Consider the following 24,362-nt stretch of genomic DNA (forward strand, 5'->3'; position numbering starts at 1 on the left):
TTCCACTCCCTTCCTGAAATGCTTTCTTCCACGGGCTTCTGCTTTGCCACTCTTTTCATGCTTTTTCTTCTGCCTTGAAGACTGCTGCTCAGTCTCTTCTGTGTCTGCCTATTATCTAAAGTGTTTGAATGCTTAGAGCTCGTTCTGACCCTTCTTCATTTATCTACTCTGGTTTCTTTGATGATCGTATGCAAAGGTCTCCCAATGTTTATAATGCTATTTCCTGAACTGCAGCTCATACTAGCTCCTGCCTAAATGATACCTTCATGTGGATGTGGATGTTTAATCAGCAATTCAAGGTCTACTAGACCCCGATTATCCTAGACCTCTTTGTCCCTTAGTTTCCCTCATCTCACTAAGTCCACTTCCATTCACCCAGTTGCCCAAGCCAAATATCTAGGTGTGAGCCTGGTTTCTTCTTTTGCACTGTCTCCTGTATCAAATCCAGTCCTCTTTACCTCCAAAACACACCCCATCTTCATTTATGCCACTGTAGTCCAAGCCGCCATCATTCCTCATCTGGATTCCTTCGCCAGCACTCTTCCCATGCTTGTCCCTTGAGAATGCACTCTCCACGCGGCACTCAAGCAGTCTTTGAACTGTGTGATCAGATGTCAGTCCCATAATGCATCGATTAGTGGCCTCCCTTCACACTTCTACCAAGGCCTAAGAGACCCTAACCAATCTAGAAGTAGCGATTTCTCTCTCTGACATTGAACTTTAAAATGATATTGATGAATATATAGTCGTCAGCTGTACATTCTTCCTGAACTTGTGTTTCCTCTGACCTTTCATGACTTGCTCCTTTTTCAAGTTTTTCCTCTAGATTTTAACTAAATGTTATTTCTTCAGAGAGGCTTTGCAACACCACCAATTTATAGTTGCTTCTCACTCATTCTTGCATCTTGCTGTTTTCATTCTCCACCTGGCATACATCACCAACTGATCATTTTCTTGTTTCTTTTTTAAAAATTTGTCTTTCTCCACTAAAATGTGAACTCATGAGAGCAGGAAAACCATACTATTTCTATTGTTTTTAATGGTTAAAAATTCCTTTGCAATGATGATAGTCCATTGACATTTTCTTTAACGAAATTGGAAATTTTTCTAATGTAATTGATAAAATTAGGATTTTTTTCAAAAATAGCCCTTCACTTGGAACATTAAGACTTTTTCTGCAAAGCAGTTTCAATGTGCAAATACTTATAAGGGAAAAAACTAACATTTGACTATTTTCTTGGCCTTTTCTGTAGATCTCAGACAGCCAGAAGTCCTCAGAAGACTCTGGATCCAGAAAAGATTCCTCCTCAGAGGTTTTCAGTGATGCTGCTAAGGAAGGGTGGCTCCATTTCCGGCCACTTGTCACCGATAAGGGCAAGGTACTGTGTTTTCTAAGCTGCTATGAGTATCAGAAACGCGAGCCCTGAACAAATTAAGCATAAATTCTGTATACAAAAAATGGCAAGATATCCAGGTTAAAGATTAAAAATGTATTAACATCTTTTTCTACGTAAAGAAAATTTTTTAAAACAATTTTAATCATTGTTTTAATTTTATACTTTTCATCCTATGTATCAAATACATATAGAATATTTTATATTTTGGCAATGTAAAAAAAGAAATCAAAATATTTAAAAGGGAATTCTGCTTTTGTTTGTTTATTAACCAGTGGCAATCACAATGGCAATTCTCTGTATTAATAATTTTAAATTTTTTATTTAACTTTTTCCAGTTCTTTTAACTTGCCTTTATAATTTTTTGTCTCATTTTATTTTACAAATATTTAATTAAATAAATATAAGTGTCAATAGTAGATTCTAATATAATAAAAACTTTGCCGTAAAAATTTCTTTTATTTGGACAACTTGCTTATAAGAACTTTTTTTTTTGAGACAGAGTCTCGCTCTGTTGCCTGGGCTAGAGTGCTGTGGCTTCAGTTTAGCTCACAGCAACCTCAAACTTCTTGGCTCAAGCAATCATCCTGCCTCAGCCTCTCAAGTAGCTGGGACTACAGGCATGCGCCATCATGCCTGGCTAATTTTTTCTGTATATTTAGTTGTCCAGCTAATTTCTGTCTATTTTTAGTAGAGACGGGGTCTCGCCTTGGTCAGGTTGGTCTTGAACTCCTTAACTCAAATGATCCTCCCACCTCGGCCTCCCAGATTGCTAGGATTACAGGCGTGAGCCACCTCGCATAGCCTATAAGAATATTTTAATGTCACCATAAGAGTTTAAAATTTTTAAGAAACCTCACCTTGGACATGCTTATTGTTGCTTAACCAGATAAAGTTGGCCAGCTTTGTTAACTCAATTCATTATTTATACATACTGTTTTGGGAACTCCTTTGTAGTGTTTATCATTTGCATGCTCTAAGACTAGTCTTAAGTCTTTCACTCAAAAGATTTTTTCTGATGGATTTTTAAATATGTTTTGCTACGCATATTTGAATTACTTTGTTCATTTTATCTTCTCGATGAAATTAAAGTTGGGACTTCACCATCCTTGATTTTGATACGATGCATTGCCTAACTTGGTTTATGCTGCACAATTTTTATCCTTCCCATCCTCGTAAATCTACGTCGAGGTAAATCAGACACCTGCTGACTAGGTACACATATATATTTAATAAGGATACTGCTTAATGTGTTTATCCCATCACAAAGATTTAGCCACGCGTCGAGTATTCATGAACCGTTTCATGTTTTCTAGCGAGTTGGTGGAAGTATTCGGCCATGGAAACAGATGTATGTTGTACTTCGGGGCCACTCACTTTACTTGTACAAAGATAAAAGAGAGCAGACGACGCCATCTGAGGAAGAGCAGCCCATCAGTGTTAATGCTTGCTTGATAGACATCTCCTACAGCGAGACCAAGAGGAAAAATGTGTTTCGACTCACCACGTCCGACTGTGAGTGCCTGTTCCAGGCTGAAGACAGAGATGATATGCTGGCGTGGATCAAGACCATCCAGGAGAGCAGCAACCTCAACGAAGAGGTGTGTGTTCAAAAGAATGTGGGCGGAATCTGATACACCCTTTTTACAAAAAAAAGGTTATACTGATATTATGGTTTTTGTTAATGGAATCATACAGGTAAGCACATTATATAGCATATTGTAATATAGTTCTTGGTTTTTAAGAAAACTTGCATTATGAAAAATCATGTTATAAGCTAGCTGGTTTTTTTTTTAATTTTATGAGGAACAATGTTTAGGAACTTGAGAGTGTCCAGTTTACAACCATCAAGATACTTTTACAGCAGGAATTTCAGTAGTACAGGTAGTTTTTTAAGTGCACATAAAAATAAACTTTATTAAGCAAATTCAGCACTGATTAAGTCTGGCATTTGCTCAAGAGTACCTTCTTTTTCTTCCCTTGTCATTGACAGGTTTTTTTACACTTTGTAACAGTCACTTTTCATGACTGCTGTGACCAAAAAAGGGACACAGAGTTCTTTTTCCTTGCTCACAGCATGCAGGAACGCCTACGGGAACTGTAAAGTTATGCAAATTATGTTCTCTAGTTTAGTCATTTCCATTATATCCAATTAAAATTATGAAAATTTATACCCTAGGGAAAATGCCTGTGCTTTTTTTCCTCTGGTAGTTTATAGTGTAGGCTGCCTCATTTGTGGTAAAAAATTAACACCAGTTTCTTATCAATGAAACCTTCCTTCTGCAACCACTGCTATAAAGATAGCATCAGACCTGAATTTGTGAAAAATAAACAGGGAGAATAAGAACTTAGATGTAGATTTCAGCTTTAAATAATAGTTGAAAGGAGTTTGCTTAATGAGCACCTGCTATGTTCTAGGCATTCCATAGGGTAGTGAAATGTCATTAAAACTCCTCCAGATGATTCCATCTGAGACACACAGGGCTGTTTGTGAAACCATGCTTCCGAAGAATGTAGGGTAGTTCTGCTAGATAGCAAACACTTATCAATGTGAGCCATCATCCTCCTCTCATCTTAAGACACAGGTATTTTGTGCTTTTAGTTTTATAGATGAGAAAATAATTCACCATGGATATATCATATGGCAGGCACGATTTTAAACATTTTGTATGCATTAATCTCAGCAACCATGTGAATGCGTCCTGTTATTACCATCACTGTTTTACAAACAAGGAAACAAGAGGTCGAGTAATTTCCCCAAGGTTACATAGTTATACGTGTCAGGGCTAGGATTTAAATCCAGGCAATTTTATTCTAGATCTTAATCCTATAATCTCTCAGCTAGTAAATTAGAAGAGTCCATTTAAATTCAAAATTATTTCACTCCAAAGCTTGTATTCTTTGTAAATTGTATTGTCATTCATTATAATCAAAATGAAGCAAGTTAAAAAAAAATTAAGGACACATGCTAATATACAATTGGAAACAACAAAAAAGTCATCAGTCACTTTATGTCAACTCTGGGTTTATGATATAGCTTATTATAAAAGCTAACCCGTAGGTATTTTAAAAAAGTAAACAAGTTTTGAGCACTTCTTTTCTGAAAATCCAACTTCCACTTATGATACTAATTGACCCCCCCCACTGCTGCTACAAATGAATCATTAGCAGATGATTAGCAGTATACTTTTCCATCTTTCATCCAATTGTATTATTTTTAAATGCTGATCATTCTTTCTACTGTGAGTGAGATAAACTAGCTTTCTGCTTCTTAGTCATTTATTAAAAAATGACAGATCAGTTCCAAAAATAAGAATACTGTTACTTTGATGTACTCTTCTAGGTATTGCATGAATACAAAAAGTAAACAGAAATCCCTTTTGGCAGTGGGGGAGGCACTTGGAACATTTGTCACATGGTGCTATTGAATAGAGGCTTTGAAACTGCTCAGCTGAGAACAAATGATAGTGTTTGTGTTGAATAAGCAAAGTAATACAATAGAAAGCCTCAAAAAAGTAGATTTATATTTAGCATTGATTTTCTAATTTTACCTTCTATTTATTCTGTAGGACACTGGAGTTACTAACAGGGATCTAATTAGTCGAAGAATAAAAGAATATAACAGTCTGATGAGGTGAGAATCCCACCATGTCTACAGTTAATCTGGGTATAAAATAGGTACAGTATCCCCCCTTATCCGTGGGGGATATATTCCAAGACCCCCAGTGGGGCCTGAAACTGTGGATAATACTGTACCATATATATATTGTATTTTTTCCTATACAGTAACAGGCGGGTAGTGTATACAATGTGGGTGCACTGGACAAAGGGATGTTCATATCCTGGGGGGCCCAGCACCAGATTTCATCATGCTACTTAGAACAGGACACAATTTCAAACCTAGGAATTATTTCTGGAGTTTTCCATTTAATATTTTTGGACCTTGGTTGGCTACAGGTAACTGAAACCACAGAAAGCAAAGTGTGGATTGGGGGGCACTGTAATTGTTAAGAAATGTTCATTTCTTTCAGCAGCAAAGCAGAACAGTTGCCAAAAACACCTCGCCAGAGTCTCAGCATCAGGCAGACTTTGCTTGGTGCTAAATCAGAGCCAAAGACTCAAAGCCCGCACTCTCCAAAGGAAGAGTCAGAAAGGAAACTTCTCAGTAAAGGTACCGACGTTAGCTCTCTTGGATAAATTTAACAAATAAAATGATGTAAGATTGGCATATTAAAGCTCTTTTCGTGTTCTTATGTACCATATCAGTGTCAGCTAGCTCACAGGTCACTGTAAGCCCGGTGCAGGCTGACGGGGCCTTTCCCTTTAAGGTGAGGCGCAAGACATCAGTTTCCATCACAAAGACAAAGTGAAGGAAAATCCAACACTTACATAAGAGACATTACAAATTTGAATGAGTCAGAGAATCCAGATGCTATCATTTTAAAATAAAACTATTTTTCCCTTTGCTAAAATCTTACTATAAAGATAACACGCTAATTTTATTTTCTTGCTGTTTCAAAGAAAATGGTAATATACATTGCAAAAGGGTGAATAAGTAGAAGTGGTATCTGCTGTTTATTAAATTATATGGAAGGTTACAAGGAGTGCCATAAATAGGAAGAGAATATTTTTTATAAATATGTGTTTATATTTTAGGACTCTGATCTGTGAAACATGGATCGTATTCTTAAAGTCATGATTAAAACATTGTTTTCCATTTCCTTTATTATTTTATTTTGGATCACAATCCAAAGACGATACCAGTCCCCCAAAAGACAAAGGCACATGGAGAAAAGGCATTCCAAGTATTATGAGGAAGACATTTGAAAAAAAGCCTGCTGCTACGGGAACATTTGGTGTTCGACTGGATGACTGCCCGCCAGCTCATACTAATCGGGTAGGAGACACCAGCCAGATTACCTAAAGTCGTTAATTCAGTTGTAATTATAATAGGACCGGAGCATACAGCTTTTCAGATATCAGAGACTGTCAACTATTGAGTATTTTCTTTTTCATAGCAGGTCTTCATTTTTCCCCAGTATTTCTGACCTGTATATTGAGTAATTTTATCTGTAGTCTTATTTTCCTAATATACTGACTCTGAAATGAAATAATCGTTTAACCGTTGGGAATACATCTGACATGGTTGGTGATAATTCATTTTCAAATCATGTGTTTCTGCTTTTAGCATCTTAAAACAAGGATGAGAACAAGGCCTTGATTAAGAAAGTATAATAAATGTAAATGTGTGTTTGTTTATAACACTCCCGTTAGGATTCATTCATATCATGAGTTCATTGACACTTCTCTCTCTCTCTTTTCTTGACTTTCTCTTTATTCAACTGCACTGTTTTCCACATTCTCCTTACTTGTTCTAGTTTCTGTCTTGGCCTGTTCCTTCTCTTCCTACTGTCTCAAATGTCTCTAGATGGTTTTATCTATTCTCAGTTCTGCAATGTCCATATTACTTTATTTGCTGTATATTATATAACAGCAATTAAGTATTTCCTTTTGGAAGCAAAAGGCCTTTTAGCTGTGAAGTGCAACTACTCACTAAATACAAACATTTGTGCTCTATTAAATAAAATGTTTGTTTCTTGTTTTGCAGTATATTCCATTAATAGTTGATATATGTTGCAAATTAGTTGAAGAAAGAGGTCTTGAATATACAGGTATTTATAGAGTTCCTGGAAATAATGCAGCCATCTCAAGTATGCAAGAAGAACTCAACAAGGGGATGGCTGATATTGACATACAAGATGATGTAAGTGTGTTTATTTCTATTTGGATAACTGATCTGGGTTTTTTCCCTTTGGTGGTATTGACTACAAAAATACTGTATTTCTGTTTTGCACACCTAGAAATGGCGAGATTTGAATGTGATAAGCAGTTTACTAAAATCCTTCTTCCGAAAACTCCCTGAGCCTCTCTTCACAAATGGTGAGTTAACTTCCATGAAAGATACCAGATGAAATGGTTCAAGTCACAACTGTTGGAAAAGCATAGAATATTAAAATGGACCAAGGAAAATATTTTCGTCAAAGGAAAGAGGTTTTGTTTAGTTCTTATGTAGATATTAAAAGCTTAATTGTGTACTTTCATCACTTGAAGTTGTTTTCTTCTAAGTTTCTCAAATGTTTAGGTTCAGTGAAATATATATTATCCTGTTCATCCATGTTTGCAGTCAAGTTGAAAATGTTATTGTTTCCAAAGTCTTCAGACATCATATGGTACATTTAATAGAAATGTGCCAAATAATTGAATGCTACTTAAGACACTGTACTAGATAGGGAGTGGAGAGAATGGACGGACTGTGTAAATTTAGGAGGGTGCCTGCAAAAGAACTCACATTTCAGTGAATTTCCTTCTATTTGTTGATAAGGCTTGGAGTAGCCTTAAAAACCATATCCAAAATATACATTTTAGAGATTTACCTATCAAAGGCTATTTGGGAATCCTCCCAACATTTTTCTCATTGTGGTTTAAAACTGAACCTTAAAGAAAACTAGATTACGATTCACCTAAGCAACGTTTGTATTATCATTCTTGTCAGATAAATATGCCGATTTTATTGAAGCCAATCGTAAAGAAGATCCTCTAGATCGTCTGAAAACATTAAAAAGACTAGTAGGTATTATTTTTATATTTTTGGAGGTACAACTGAAATTCAGTATTTAAAATCCATTGTGAAAATATGTTTCAGATTCACGATTTGCCCGAACATCATTACGAAACACTTAAGTTTCTTTCGGCTCATCTGAAAACAGTGGCAGAAAATTCAGAAAAAAATAAGGTATGTAAAGTACATATTGAAGAAATGTACTCTCAGTGGGTCTAGTTTGAAAGATATGCTTTATTGCTTCATGCCAAATAGACCCAAATAGGTTCAACAAAAGCTCTAAAATAAGCCCTTCTAAAGAGTGCTCTTAAAGATCCCAAAATACCAGATGTCACCATTTTTTAAAAATATTTTCTTTTAAAGTTATCCAGCAAGAAAAATGAAAACCAGAACTTTTACTACTTTGATTTTAACTATAAATCAGTATTTTGAATAGATAACACGCACATGATACAACTGTCAGAAGGTACCGAATGGTATACAGACAGTTTTATTTGGGGTTTTTTGCCCTTCTTATACCACATTCTTTATTAAAGAATAAAAAAAATGGGCCGGGCGCGGTGGCTCACGCCTGTAATCCTAGCTCTCTGGGAGGCCGAGGCGGGCGGATTGCTCGAGGTCAGGAGTTCAAAACCAGCCTGAGCAAGAGCGAGACCCCGTCTCTACTATAAATAGAAAGAAATTAATTGGCCAACTGATATGTATATAAAAAATTAGTCAGGCATGGTGGCGCATGCCTGTAGTCCCAGCTACTCGGGAGGCTGAGGCAGAAGGATCGCTCAAGCCCAGGAGTTTGAGGTTGCTGTGAGCTAGCCTGACGCCACGGCACTCACTCTAGCCTGGACAACAAAGCGAGACTCTGTCTCAAAAAAAAAAAAAAAAAAAAAAAAAAGAATAAAAAAAATGGGTTTTTAAATACTATGTAAGTCAATATCCCCAGGTCCACACATTTTATTTGGTGGATACATTATAATCTTAAATCTATTCCATCATTAGAGGTTGCAAAACCTTGATTTTGTAACTCACGGACATCACTTCTTAAAGGACAGAAACAGTCATTTTCATTTCTGGAGACGAGCACAAGCTCAGGAACACTCGACGGTAGGAAAAAAATGCCTTCATTCAGACCTGTTTAGTGGCTGTTCTGGAAGAGAGTTGCCCATACTTGGATTATGAGACTAGTATCAAACTCTATTACCTGAAAATCAAGATTACAGCAATGTTATAATGATAGGGCTACAGAAGAAAAGGAAATGAAAGCCTGTATTCATTTACTGTACTGTTTCCAGATGAATTTCTGAAATAGTAAGAGCCAAAAAGTTCAATAAAATTTTAGCTAAAATATTTTCTTATTATTTCAGTATTTCCTGAAGTATATAACATCCTTCATTGGTTTTGCTGGATGTTAGTAGGGGTGACTGGGAAAACAGTATTTGATGGTCAAATTAGAAAGCACTGAATTAATCTTTAACAAATTTAACACAATCTTGAAGCAGGGGATATGGTATTTCACTTCTTAGACTTTTTTGAACCACATTTTGTGGAGCATCTTTCAAGAAATAAAGAATTTGTTTTAGGTAATTAATAAGTAAATTGTAGACCACTTATTTACTCAGTTTTCTATAGGAACCAGCTAAAACTATATCCTCAGATACTATTTATATATACATACACTGACATTTATTAATACATGTTTTCTTCATCAGTCTAAAAACAATGCCTTTGAGATTGTTTTTGGAGCCACCGTTACCAGTAGAGTTGTAACAAAAGGATGACGACACATTCATTCTAGAGGGAGACTAGAAACAGGACTTATGTGCTCAGTCTAAGTAAACCCTGCCCACATATGGTCAGTTTCTTTCTACTAAGCCGACTCTCTAGGAAAATCCTGCCCTCAATCATTTCTCTGCCATGACCATAGTATAATGAGGCCTGTATTACGCCTGCTAACCTATCATACGCACGGCAGAAGGGGAGGAGAGTTGTGGGGTTGCTATTTTGTACCATACCCAAAAGGTGTGTGTGTCTGCAAGCGCCTCACAAAATAGTCTAATGGTATTTTTCCCCCTAATGTGGTGATGTTTTTGACCCCTGGTATGTTTTTAGGGTATGTTGAAGTGTTACATTTTTGTGTGTGTGTGTGTTTTGTTTTTTTTTTTTTATTTTGGCATATTATGGGGGTACAGATTTTAAGGTTTCAATAAATGCCCATTTCTCCCCCTCCCCCCGAAGTGTTACATTTTGATCAAATTCAAAATAATATGCCAGATTTGGTAAGATATAACAAAGGAAACCAAAAGATTCATACACCTTTGGTGATCTCATAATTTAAAAAGGAATATAAAAGTACATTACGTACTTACGTACATTTATGTACGTAAATAAGTGGTCTAATATTGAGGCATTCAGATTGCAGTGAGAGCAAGCTTCAGAAGACTTAATTGAAAGTAAAATAACAAAGAGAATATTTCTAGACATTGGATGTTTATATATCACTGGCCTTGATGTACTCCTGGGGCAAATCTGGAACCTTTTATGTATCTTTTAGCACTTTTTCCATTTTGTAGCTCTCAAGGGGAATGAGTTTCCCTAATCTTTTGCAAAATTTTTCCTTTGATTTAAAAAAATTTATCAGTTAACCCAGTTCTCATAATACTAGTTTTGAACCAAATCAGTTGTTTCTGATCAAAGACTTCTTAGAAAACACGAATGCCAATTAGGCACTACACCTTGTCATTAATGCAGGAAAAAGAAGTTTACAGACTTTCTTATGAAAATCCTCACTAGAACATATTTTTTTACCCGTATCAGTCAACCATCCTTTGGGTTCTTTTTCATCAAAAGAGCCTTTCAGAAATAGACCTGATATTGTCCAATAACATCCTTTCTTTCAGATGGAACCAAGAAATCTAGCAATAGTCTTTGGGCCAACCCTTGTGCGGACATCAGAAGACAACATGACCCACATGGTCACTCACATGCCTGACCAGTACAAGATCGTAGAGACCCTAATCCAGCATGTAAGTTCAGGCTTCATCTCTGCAAGGAAATGCATTTTCGTGAGCAGCTAAAATTTGGTAGGACAGAATTTGGTTATATATATTTTTCCCCCTAAGAAAATTACCTTTTTTCTATACGATCCTCCGAGATATAGGTATTATTTAGGAGCTTGTTTAATTTCTCTTTTCACCTTTTTTATTTTAAATTTTAGCATGACTGGTTTTTCACAGAAGAAGGTGCCGAAGAACCTCTTGTAAGTATCGCCCGTCCGCATTTGTGCTCGGTTATGTTCACTGGGGACGCGAGACCCTGACGCTGCAACAGTGTCAACTTCCCGCTTTGTGTGCTATTGTCCGCGTCGCGCCCTGGAAGCAGGTCTCTAGCTCGGTTTCTGATCTAGCAAAAATACAAATATGGTGCTTATTTTGTGATTAATGATGTAAGAAAAACAAGTACAGGTGCTCCATTCAGTAATGTGCCTTTTACTAAGTGTTGTTTGAATTTTAAAGAAAGTGTCTTTGAAGAGATGACGAAGAGATCTTTGTTTATTAACCATAGACAACAGTGCAGGAAGAAAACACTGTAGACTCCCAGCCAGTGCCAAACATAGATCATTTACTCACCAACATTGGAAGGACAGGAGTGTCGCCTGGAGATGTATCAGGTAACTCTTGCCCGGGCAGTATTGATCTCGAGGCTAAAAGCTACATTCCTATAACCTGAAAGAGCAAATCAATCATAAGTAACGACTCACTATGATTTTTTTCCTTTACCTCTTTCTTTTTTTTCCTTTCTACTAATAAAAAACTTAATCTTCCTTTTCTGATTGATCTTAATTATCTTCCAGTGACTGTAATGCCATTGGCAGTGCATGGAATTGTAATGTTTGTCAGAATTGAAATATGAGGGAAATGAGCATGCAAACCACTGTTTTGTTCTTTTTTTTTTTCAATTCACAGTTTCCATGTAATAGTCATCACAAGGTAAAACAGATATATGCTACTGAATATGTGGTTGCTGTGAGGGCAGAAAGAATGGTCTAGATTGTATAAGTAGTCCTGACTCCTGAGCTCGAAGTTCTAAAATATGTTGAACTGCTAATGGCACCATTTTCATAGAGTGTATTATTTGTCACAGTAAAGCTCAACCTATTTGACATTTATCTTCTTCTGTTTCCTATTGCCACCCTAATGCTTGGTTAAGTATCAGTTGTTATAGGCTCTTTTGATGACAAATTGCTCCTGCCAAACTGTTGCACTAATCTAGCATGTTGTTTCACACAATGTTCTCCCTTTGTCTCTAGTTCTTGTTTTAGTCCTCTAAAGGGTTTTTTCAGCACTTACTGACACAGGCAAATCTATACTGATGTTGAACAGGCGAAGTGGGAGGAGTCTATCACACGGTAATGTCACTAGTGGATTCGGTGATGTCCCTGATGGACAGCTGGACCTGTAGGAAGAAAGAGGATTGTTGTCCACACTGTAGCTGCCTTGTCTGCAGAAACCCCCGATTCTTGTAACTGCAAACACCGTTGATCTGTGGTGTCGAGTTTCTCTTAAGATTATTGTAAACAGATCAATACTACTTTCTTAAAAGTTTTTCTGCTGTTTCTTGTTATTTCTGAAGCAGACCCTGAGGAGAAATAGCATGGTATGGTCTACCAGTTCTTAAAGTCATAAAGCATTTAGCCATGTGTTAAAAGGGGCGTGGCATGGGGCTCAGCTCATTAATTCTGAAAATCAATTTCCCTGAAGTTGCAAGATGAAATTTCAAAATTGACATTATCCTGAATAATGCTAGCCCCTTCCTACCCTCTTTATAATTGTATAATCTGAGTTTTTGCCAGACAGTAAAATTATGGTCTCCATTTTTCCATTTCCATAATAGCATTTGTTAACAGAGAATTACAAAACTGGTAGCAATTTAACCAAACTAGTCAAAAGGACCCCTGCCCACACACTGCTTTGCAGCTGGGGTCTAAAGCACAAAGATCAACATTATTTAATATGCAACCAAAGTGACCCGGAAGCAGGGTGGTTATCCTCTTGTGCATCCATATGCATACAGTCTATGCTTATAAAATTTAAGTCTGACAAAAATCAACATAACTATGCCCTTATGAGTGTTTCGATTTGTAGCGAGGGAAGCCAATGATCTTAAAAGTTCTACATTGTGTATCCATTTTAGATACAGGATGTGGTACATAAGAAAATTCTTAAAAGGACTTCAAGCTTCTTTACTGCTAGATTGACTATTAGCAAATTTAACAAACACTAGTATTTCTGTTTCTGTCTAGCACAGGGCTCCTTTGCCATTCCTATCATTGAGCTGGTTCTGCCTACAATTCACAGCATCCTTTCATGGCGGTGGCTTTCTGTGGTGCAGCTTGCATCTTTGTGAGCTCTGACTATCCACTGTGTTCTATTGTTTTGAGTTTTGCTTTCACATTTTGTTCTGTGCCTGTCTCTTCCATAAGTTTTGCATTGTTTGTCGAGAGCAGTAAAGTTGGGCTGATACTGACCATGTTTTATTTAACTTCCTACAGATTCAGCTACTAGTGACTCAACAAAATCAAAGGTAAATTGTTTCTTACAATTTGGAAATATTGTTTGGGGGGGAATTGTTTGTTGCTCTGAGTCATCTTAATCATAGCACTGAGCCCCAAAGTCCATTACATCAAAAATTAAATTCCTAAAATAGAATACAGTAGCATACTGGATTGGGAGTTGGAATGTTTAGTACACTACACTACACGTGAAAATTTTGTAACATAATACAGAAGTAGAGCGAATGCAGTATAACGAGCCTCCCTGCACTCATTCTCCATCTTCACCAGTTATCAGTGCACGGCTCAGCCTGTCTGTAAGCAAATCCCAAACATTTGAAATATTTGCCAATAACATGATACAAAGTATTATAGAATTTTGTTATTACACATTTATGATTCCTTGCCTTTAGTTGTCAAGTCTCTTTAGACTTCTTTAATCTAGAATAGGTTTCCAACCTCTTTTGCCAGAAGGTTTTATTTTTTTTCGAGACACGGTCTCTCTGTCACCAACACTGGAGTACAGTGGTACAATCATAGTTCATAGCAACCTCAAAATCCTGAGTTCAAGTGATCCCCTCAGCTTCCCAAGTAGCTAAGGCTACAGGTGCATGCCACCATGCCCCACTAATATTTCTACTTTTTGTAGAGATAGCATCTTTCTCTGTTGCCCAGGCTAGTCTCAAACTCGTGGGCTTAAGCATTCCTCCCACCTCTGCCTCCTAAAGTGCTGGTATTACAGGCATGAGCCACCTTACCTGGCCTCAGAACATGAGATTTTAAACTCAGACCTCTTTGAAATCCCTGCCTTCCCTCACACTAGATGCATGTTTCTTAACCTGTTACTACAGCGGTGTCCCATGCCTGTAATATAATGGATATCCAAGTGGTATAACTATTTGTGACAGTTTCTCAATTGTAGAAAAGTTCTCACTCTTCTCAAACAGAATAATGCCCAGCCTAGAATCCTGTTCCCTGCAAAACTAAGTTTCTTATATGAAGGAGAAATAAAGACCTTCCCAGACAAGCAAAGATTGAGGGGATTCGTCAAGACCTACCCTTCAGGAAGTATTCAAAACAGTGTTACACATGGATCAGCACAATGTAAAATCATCCAAAAGCTAAAAGGTCAAAGACCAGATACCACAATGGCTCAAGAGACAAAACAAAGTTCAACTCAACAGGATGAACAGAAATCTGCCCCACTTATCAATTCTCTCAACATATGGGAATGAACTGCCCACTAAGGAGACATAGGCTGGCCAAATGGATAAATATACACAAGCCAAGTATCTGCTGTCTTCAGAAAACACATCTAACCCACAAGGATGCATTCTGAGTCAAGGTGAAGGAATGGAAAACAATATTTCAAGCAAACAGAAGCCAAAAGAAAGCTGGCATGGTGGTTCTGATTTCACATAATTTAATCACTATATAATGGTGAAGGGTACAATTCAACAAGAAGACATAACAATTCTAACTATTTAGGCACCTGACTCAGGTACACCTAAACAAAATGATAAACAGCAACACCATAATAGCCAAGGACTTCAACACCCTTCTGACAGAACAGGACAGATCCTCCAAACAGAAAATTAACAAAGAAACAATGGACTTAAACAGAACCCTAGAAAAAACGGGCCTGACATTTACAAAACATTCTACCCCCAAACCACTGAATATTAACGTTCTTCTCATCAACTCATGGAAGACATTCTCTAAGATTGACCATATCCTAGAGGCCATAAAATATGTCTCTAGAAATTATACCGTGCATCTTCTCAGACCACAGTGGAATAAAATTGGAAATTAACTCCAACAGAAACTCTCATCTCTACACAAAGTCATGGAAATTAACCTTAATGCTGAACGATTATTGGATTAAGGAGGAAATCAATATGGAAACCAAAAGATTCTTTGAACTATATGATAAAGGAGAGACATAAGTTATTGAAATTTGTAGGACACAGCTAAAGCAGTTCTGAGAGGAAAATTTATATCCATAAATGCCTACATCCAAAAGACAGAAAAATCAACAATTTAATGAATCGTCTCAAAGAACTGGAAAAGGATCAGCAAACCGACTCCAGAGCAGAACTAAATGAAATTGGTAACAAAAGTTGGTTCTTTGAAAAAATAAACAAAATTGACAAGCCTCTTGCTAGACTAATGAGAAGCAGAAAAGAAAGGACTCTAATAAGCCTCATTAGGAATGAAAAAGGAGAAATTACAACCAATGCCACAGAAATACAAAATATCATCTATGAATACTATAAAAAACCTCTAGTGCACATAAATTTGAAAATATGGAGGAGATTGACAAATTCTTAGAAACACAGCCTCCCTAGGCTCAAGCAGGATGAAACAGAATTCCTGAACAGACTAATATAAAGTACTAAAATTGAAGCAGCAATAAGCAACCTTCCTAAAGGAAGGAAATAGCACAGGACATTGACAAGTGGAAAACTATACCATGCTTGTGGGTCAGCAGACTCAACATTGTTAAAATTTCTACCCATTGTTAAAATACTACCCAAAATGATCTACAGACTCAATGTAATCCCTATTAAAATGCCATCCTTTTTCACAGATACAGAAAAAATAAGTTTACGCTTTGTGTGGAACCATAGAAGACCTCATATAGCAAAAGCAATTCTAGGCAATAAAAACAAAATGGGAGGTATCAATTTACCAGACTTCCAACTCTACTACAAGGCTATTGTAATTAAAACAGCTTGGTACTGGCACAAGAACAGGGACATTGACCAGTGGAACAGAACAGAGAACCCAGATATAAAACCATCCTCATATAGCTATCTAATCTTTGACAAAGCAGACAAAAACATACACTGGGGAGAAGAATCCTTATTCAATAAATGGTGCTGGGAAAACTGGATAGCCACATATAGAAGACTGAAACAGGATCCACACCTCTCACAAAAATCAACTCAGGCTCGGTAACAGACTTAAACCTAAGGTGTGAAACTGTTAGAATTCTAGAAGAAAATGTTGGAAACATTCTTCTAGACATTGGCCTAGGCAAACAATTTATGAAGAAGACCCCAAAGGCAATCACAGCAACAAAAATCTGCACAGCCAAAGAAACAGTCACGAGAGCAAACAGACAACCTGCAGAATGTGAGAAAATTTTTGCAAGCTACACATCTGATAAAGGGCTGATAACTAGAATCTATTTAGAACTCAGGAAAATCAGCAAGAAAAAAAACAACCCTATCAAAAAATGGGCAAAGGACATGAACAGAAACTTCTCAAAAGAAGACAGAATAATGGCCAACAAACATGAAAAAATGCTCAATATCTCTAATCATCAGGGAAATGCAAATCAAAACCACAATGAGATATCACTTATCTCCAGTGAGAATGGCCTTTATCACAAAGTTCCAAATCAATAAATGTTGGCATGGGTGTGGAGAGATAGGAACTCTCCTACACTGCTATTATAGGGACTGCAAACTAGTGCAACCTCTGTGGAAGGCAATATGGAGGTACCTTAAAGCAATACAAGTAGATCTGCCATTTGCCCAGTAATGGGATTGCTGGATCATCTACCTAAAAGAACAAAAGACACCTGCACTCGAAAGTTTATAGCAGCACAATTCACAAGTGCAAAGATGTGGAAACAACCCAAGTGCCCATCAATACATGAGTGGATTAATAAATTGTGGTGTATGTATGCCATGGAGTACTATTCAGCTATAAGAAACAATGGTGATCTAGCACCTCTTGTATTTTCCTAGATAGAGCTGGAACCCATTCTGCTAAGTGAAGTATCCCAAGAATGGAAAAATAAGCACCACATATACTCACCAGCAAATTGGTATTAAGTGATCAACACCTAAGTGGACATATAGGAATAACATTTTCTTTGTACAAAGCCAATATCACCCTGATACCAAAACCAGGAAAGGATTCAACAAAAAAGGAAAACTACAGACCAGTATATCCCTTATGAATATAGATGCAAAAGTCTCAACAAAATCCTAGCAAACCAAATCCAAGTGCTTATCAAAAACATAATCCATCATGACCAAGTGAGCTTCATCCCAGAGATGATTCAAAATATGCAAATCTACAAATGCAATTCACCACATAAATAGAAGCAAAGACCATATGATCCTCTCAATAGACACAGAAAAAGCATTCGACAAAATTCAACACGGTTTTACAAGAACCCTTAAGAAAATAGGCATAGACGGGACTTACCCAAAAATGATACACGACATATATGACAGACCCACACCCAACATCATTCTGAGTGGGGAAAAATTGAAAGCATTCCCCCTCAGAACTGGAACCAGATATGGTTGCCCTCTATCACCACTTCTATTCAACTTAGTGCTGGAAGTCTAAGCCAGAGCAATCAAATAACAGAAGAAAATCAAAGGTATTTAAATGGGGGCAGAAGAGGTCAAACTATCTGTCTTTGTTGACAATATGATCATATATCTCAAAAACCCCAAAGATTCTGCCATGAGACTACTAGAATTATGAACAAATTGAGCAAAGTCTCAGCTTACAAAAATCAGTACCATTCCTATACACCAACAACAGTCAAACTGAGAACCAAATCAAAGACTCAATTTTCTTTGTTGCTATTATGAAAGGTATTAACTATTTAAGAATATATTTAACAAAGGAGGTAAAAGACCTCTATAGGGAGAACTATGAAACACCGAGGAAGGAAACAGCAGAGGACATAAACAGGTGGAAAACTATACCATGCTCATGGGTCAGCCGAGTCAACATTGTTAAAATGTCTATACTACCCAAAGCGATCTACAGATTCAGTGCAATCCCTATTAAAATACCAACATCATTTTTCACAGATATAGAATAATAATTCTATGCTTCCTACAGAACCAGAGAAGACTCCGTATAGCAAAAGCAATCTTAAGCAAAAAAGAACAAATTGGGAGGCATCAATTTACCGAGTTCAAGCTATATTACAAGGCTGTGGTAACTAAAACAGCATGATACTGGAGCAGAAACATAGACCAATGGAACAGAACTGAGAACTCAAGATATAAAACCATCCTCATATAACCCACCTAATCTTTGACAAAGCAGACAAAAACATACACTGGGGAAAAGAGTCATTATTCAATAAATGGTGCTGGGAAACTTGGATAGCCACATGTAGAAGACTGAAACAGGACCTGCTCCTCTCACAAAAATCAACTCATAGTGGATAACAGACTTAAACCTGAGGCATGAAACTATAAGAATTCTAGAAGAAAATGTTGGAAAAACTCTTACATTGTCCCAAAGAATTTATGAAGAAGACCCCAAAGGTAATCACAGCAACAGAAAAAATAAATAAATGGGACCTGATCAAACTAAAAAGCTTGTGCACAGCTGAGGAAGCTATCACAAGAGCAAACAGCCTATGTAATGGGAGAAAATATTTGCATGTTACACATCCGATAAAGTGCTGATAACCAGAATCTATATAGAACTCAGGAAGATCAGCAAGAAAAAAAATCAAACAGCCCTATCAAAAAGTGGGCAAAGGACATGAACAGAAAATCTTCAAAAGAAAATAGACCAATAGTCAATAAACATATGAAAAAATGCTCAACATCTCTAATCATCAGGAAATCCAAATCAAAACCATAATGAGATATCACTTATCCCAGGCAGAATGGCCTTTATCACAAAGTCCCAAAACAATGAATGTTGGTGTGGATGTGGAGGCATAGGAATGCTCATACACTGCTGGTGGTATTGCAAACTAGTGCCACCTCTGTGGAAAGTAACCTGGAGATACCTCAAAGAGCTACAAGTAGAAATACCATTTGATCCAGCAATCCCATTACTGGGCATCTACCCAAAGGAACAAAAGACACTCTATAAAAAAGACACCTGCACTCGAAAGTTTATAGCAGCGCAATTCACAATTGCAAAGATGTGGAAACAACCCAAGTGCCCATCAATTCATGAGTGGATTAATAAAATGTGGTATATGTATGCCATGGAGTACTATTCAGCTATAGGAAACAATGGTGATCTAACACCTCTTGTATTTTCCTGGATAGACCTGGAGCCCTTCCTATCACAAGTATCACAAGAATGGGAAAACTAGCACCACATGTACTCACCATTAAATTGGTATTAACTGATCAACACTTAAATGCACATATAATAACAGGGGGGAAGGAGTGGAGAGTATATACACACCCAATAGGTGTGGTGCGCACCGTCTAGGGGATAGGCATGCTTGAAGCTCTGACTCCAGTGGGGCAAAGCCAATATATGTAACCTAAACATTTGTACTCTTACAGTATGCTAGACATTTTTTAAAAAGTAGAGTGATTTGCCGCAATACATATGGTCACAGATTCACAGAATTTTAAAGAGATCCTTAAAGAAATCTTAAAGGCAATATAATCTGATAGCCTCTCACTTAAGCCACAAAACTGAGATGTTTAAAAGTGAATCACTTGCTGAGTGTCATACACTGTGAGCTCTGGAAGGATGTCAGGTCTCCTGATTCAGAGCCCAAGCATAACCATCATCCCCTAAAGTTTTTAGCAAGTGTGGGAAAATGCATAACCCTAAGATGTGTACTAGATAATTATGAAATTCTTTATAACTTATAAGACAAAGTTCTGTTCATCTGTGATTTCATTTTGGTGGATCCTTTTTAATACAACAGCCTAAATTTTTACTTCATTTTTTAAGACTTCAGTATAGCAATTTTAGCTTGTCTAAGATTTTTATGGCAATAGAAAAGTGTACATTCTGCTTCTATTACTCAACATACCTCCTGCCTGCTTATCATAGCTGGGATGTGGTAAACCTGCATGTATTTATCAATCCTCCCCCTGCCATTTACGTAGCATATAGACATCATGAGCAAATTAATAAACGTAATCAAGAACCTATTATACATAGCAAACAGCTTTACAAATAACAGAGGATCTTAAATCCTTACCATAGAAACACTAAGTCTGTTGTTAGCTTGAGATAAATGAAGACATTACCAGCTTGATCTACCTAAGGCGAATCATTGAAGACCCAGCCTAACTGAACTAAGGGAAGATCAGAGTTCTCATATCTTAATGAGCTTGTCTGATAGATTGTCTGTATCATATGGTGTCTGCAACTGAGGTCATTCATGAAATTTTAATAACCTCTGTCAGATTATTATGTTCAAGTATGCCAGAAGATTATTTAATTCATGAACTTTTGTTCTAGACAAAGGTAATGGAAGAACATTTCAGCATTGTGGTAGCAAGGAAAGTCAGTAGTTTCAGGGAAATTAGTGAAGAACCAGGCTAGACTGATGACACTAAGCACCAACTATTTCCCTGGAAGGCAGGTGTGTATGAGCTGTGACTTGGCAAGTAAATTCCACTGGGCAAGCAATGGGACCAGTTAAATAAAAATTTATCTTTGGTCTAAGTTAAAAGGAGGTATAGGAAAGCTAAGTACTTATCTGTTGGTGCATCTAGAGCTTTGGTAGACTGAACTCAATGAGAAATATTTGGGGGAAAGGTTTCCAGAAAACGAATGCAGTAGCGTCCCGTGTTCACAGTCTGGTCTCTGTCCTCCGCAGGGCTCGTGGGGCTCCGGGAAGGACCAGTACAGCAGGGAGCTGCTGGTGTCCTCCATCTTCGCGGCCGCCAGTCGCAAGAGGAAAAAGCCAAAAGAAAAGGCCCAGCCCAGCAGCTCGGAAGACGAATTGGACAATGTCTTCTTCAAGAAGGAAAACGTGGAGCAGTGCCACACCGATTCTAAAGAAGAGCCCAAGAAAGAGAGTGAGGCGCTGGGCAGAAAGCAGAGGACGGTGGTCGGCAAGGACAGCGGCGGCAGGAGGGCCCCGGGCGCGGCGAGCGACGACAAGACCGCGGTCCGGAAGGAGCCCTCGCCCTCGCCGCCCGGCGCGAAAGCCGGCAAGTCGCCGACGCTCAGCTGTCGCTTCGCCGTCCTGAGAGAGAGCCCCCGAGCCCCGCTGCCCCAGCGGCCGGGGCCCCCGGGCGAGGCGGGCTCGGACCCCCAGGCCGCGCCGCCCAGGGCGTCCGCGAGGAAGTCCGCCAGCCCGGAAACGAACCGCGGCGACTTCCTGGCCAGCGTCGCCCCCGAGTCCCCCGCCACGGCGCCCGCCGCGGGCCCGGACTGCAGCCGGCTGAGCCCCGACGCGCGCTCGGTGGCCGAGAGCAAGGGCGACGAGGCGGACGACGAGCGGAGCGAGCTGGTGAGCGAGGGGCGGCCGGCCGAGAGCGACAGCGAGGGCGACTTCCCGGTGTTCGCGGCGGCGCCCCCGGGCGGGCCGGGCCGCGGGAGCCCGGGCGGCAGCGAGCACAGCGGCGCCGACGGCAGCCTCACGCCCAGCCTGGACGGCCGCCGGCCGCCCTTCAGCTCGCACAAGCTCATCGAGTGCGACACGCTGGCGCGCAGGAAGGCCGCCCGCTTCCGGTCGGACGGCGGCGCGGGGGACGCGGGGCCCGAGCGCGACGCCCAGGCGTGCGACGTCATGCGGAAGGGCAAGTCCACCGGCAGCCTGCCGGCGCCCGGCCGCGGCGACGCCGAGCGGCCCGAGCCCACGTGGAGGGCGCGCCTCGCCGACCGGCTGAAGCTGCGGCCCCGCGCGCCCGCCGACGACATGTTCGCGCTCGCGGCGCAGAGGGCCGGCGGCGAGCCCAAGAGGAAGAGCATCAGGCGCAGACACACGCTGGGCGGGCACCGGGACGCCGCGGACCTGAGCGTCCTGAGCTTCTGGCGGGCGCACGAACAGGGCGCGGGGAGGGAGCCCGAGCTCTCCGCCGTGACCCGCTTGAAACCCAAGTGCCCCGCGCAGGACCTGTGCATCTCGGACTGGCTCGCCCGCGAGCGCCTGCGCACCAGCGCCTCCGACCTGAGGGGCGACCCCGCGGACCCCGCGCCCGAGCACCCCCGAGTTCCAGAAACACCCGCCACCGACGCCCCTTTGTCTTTCCAGTCAGACACAGGCAGTTCTTCCAGCACCTCGGCCTCGACCCACAGGCCCCCTCTGTCCACACCGCCACAGCCATCCGACCAGGTGAACGGAGAGAGCTTCCAGAACTCGAGCCGAAACGCCACGGCTGCAGTTCATGCCCAGCCTCGGAAACTGTCCGAAACCCCGGGCGGTAAAGCACAGTTTCATCCCTGTCTTTAAACTGCGGGCACGTCCACCATAGCAAATAAAAAGCTACTGTTATCACACGTTCCAATAACTCTGTAAATATTTCCTTGTACCAGAATTGTTATTATGCAGCCTTCATTTGGGCTGGTTTCATCATTTTGCACTGTGGAATAGCTTTACAGTGCATCACGACAGCCAGAAGAACACACATATATATTTAAAGATATATCGGATAGTTGTATACAAATGAGCAAGGTATTTGTTGCAACTTACTACATAGTATATACCCCAAATTACTGAAGAAAATCGCTGGCATTAGTGTGCAGCCAATTCGTTCTTTTGGTTTCATCACTAACAAAAGTGCCTCATCATAAAGTACATTTGGTTTTTAGGGTGCCATATTGTTAAAATTAGATAACTTACATTGAATAAATGATTGCGTTTTATTGGTAACAAATTTCATTACACATGCCAGTTTTAACACAGGTGGATACAGAACCTTCCATTCTTTAGTCATTCCAGGTGGATCTGAGTTTTATATTCAAACTTTTAATACAGTTTTTGAGTTTTGTGTGACTTGAATTTTTAATCTTTCTGTAAAATACGTAACTTAAATGAACATATTAAATGTGTATCTTTTCTTCAGATACCAGATTTGATATAAATGTTGTAACATAGGTGTGTAGATAGTGGATCCTGGATGGAACTGGCTTCTTTATCAAGAGGAATATAATTCTGCATGAGGGCTTAATGAATCCAAACCTGTGTCATGCCTGTGTGCATACCCAATTAAACACTGGAAATAAAAAAAAATTGTTTTGGTGAACTTGCGTGGCTTGAAACTTACTCTAATATGGTTTTAAATGTCACCTATTTGTAACGATATCATTTGGTTAATTGGTCCTGTGTTTTTAAAAATGACCTATATTTATACATTCCATCTCTCCATGCTCTTGCCGTGTTGGGCAGGGGTCTCTTAACAAATGTTTACATTAGCTAGAAAAGTTAAGTATTATCTGCATACAGGAGTGAGGTTAGACTAAAGTAATGTATGTTACTGAGTGAAAAGAACTTGAGTTTGGGAGTTAATCCAACTCTGTGCTTTCTAGATATGCAAACTTTTTTTTTTTTTTTTGAGACAGAGTCTCGCTTTGTTGCCCAGGCTAGAGTGAGTGCCGTGGCGTCAGCCTGGCTCACAGCAACCTCAAACTCCTGGGCTCGAGCGATCCTTCTGCCTCAGCCTCCCGAGTAGCTGGGACTACAGGCATGCGCCACCATGCCCGGCTAATTTTTTATATATATATATATATCAGTTGGCCAATTAATTTCTTTCTATTTATAGTAGAGACGGGGTCCCGCTCTTGCTCAGGCTGGTTTCGAACTCCTGACCTTGAGCAATCCGCCCGCCTCGGCCTCCCAGAGAGCTAGGATTATAGGCGTGAGCCACCTCGCCCGACCTAGATATGCAAATTTTGATAACTTCTCTGAATTTATTTCCTCATGTAAGCAATGACAATAGTAGTACCTATTATAAGGGTGGTCATTACCTTTAAATGAGATACTGTTCCAAATATAGTGCCCACTATGTGCTAGTTACAAAATAGACCAAAGCTGTGCTAGGAAATTATCGTTAACCCCCCCCAAAAAATTTTCAGAATATTAAGGTTAAGAAGGACC

General features: G+C 39.4%; 1 protein-coding gene and 1 long non-coding RNA gene across 15 annotated transcripts in view; one reads left to right on the forward strand and one right to left on the reverse strand.

The window, feature by feature from the left end:
• Positions 1-23,511, forward strand: part of ARHGAP21 (Rho GTPase activating protein 21) — a 136,958-nt gene extending 113,447 nt beyond the window's left edge. For 10 of the 14 annotated variants that reach the window (XM_020284182.2, XM_020284184.2, XM_020284185.2 and 7 more), the window contains 14 exons: positions 1,254-1,379; positions 2,711-2,995; positions 4,964-5,028; positions 5,426-5,565; positions 6,149-6,291; positions 7,003-7,158; positions 7,256-7,334; positions 7,948-8,021; positions 8,098-8,187; positions 10,908-11,033; positions 11,225-11,266; positions 11,572-11,677; positions 13,559-13,590; positions 21,138-23,511. In XM_020284182.2, coding sequence (XP_020139771.2) covers positions 1,254-1,379; positions 2,711-2,995; positions 4,964-5,028; positions 5,426-5,565; positions 6,149-6,291; positions 7,003-7,158; positions 7,256-7,334; positions 7,948-8,021; positions 8,098-8,187; positions 10,908-11,033; positions 11,225-11,266; positions 11,572-11,677; positions 13,559-13,590; positions 21,138-22,718 — 3,045 coding nt within the window. In that variant the 3' untranslated portion in view covers positions 22,719-23,511. The remainder of the gene's footprint in view (positions 1-1,253; positions 1,380-2,710; positions 2,996-4,963; positions 5,029-5,425; positions 5,566-6,148; positions 6,292-7,002; positions 7,159-7,255; positions 7,335-7,947; positions 8,022-8,097; positions 8,188-10,907; positions 11,034-11,224; positions 11,267-11,571; positions 11,678-13,558; positions 13,591-21,137) is intronic. The other 4 variants (XM_075997454.1, XM_075997457.1, XM_075997452.1 and 1 more) reach the window with 1 other exon arrangement.
• Positions 11,046-12,949, reverse strand: LOC105872892 (uncharacterized). Its single transcript, XR_001154809.3, has 3 exons — positions 12,357-12,949; positions 11,637-11,732; positions 11,046-11,409 (listed from the first exon to the last, which is right to left on the reverse strand). It is a non-coding gene; the product is annotated as an uncharacterized LOC105872892 (long non-coding RNA).
• Positions 23,512-24,362: the final 851 nt, after the last annotated feature.

This window comes from Microcebus murinus, chromosome 25 (assembly GCF_040939455.1).
Source record: "Microcebus murinus isolate Inina chromosome 25, M.murinus_Inina_mat1.0, whole genome shotgun sequence".
NCBI classification, from domain to species: domain Eukaryota; kingdom Metazoa; phylum Chordata; class Mammalia; order Primates; family Cheirogaleidae; genus Microcebus; species Microcebus murinus.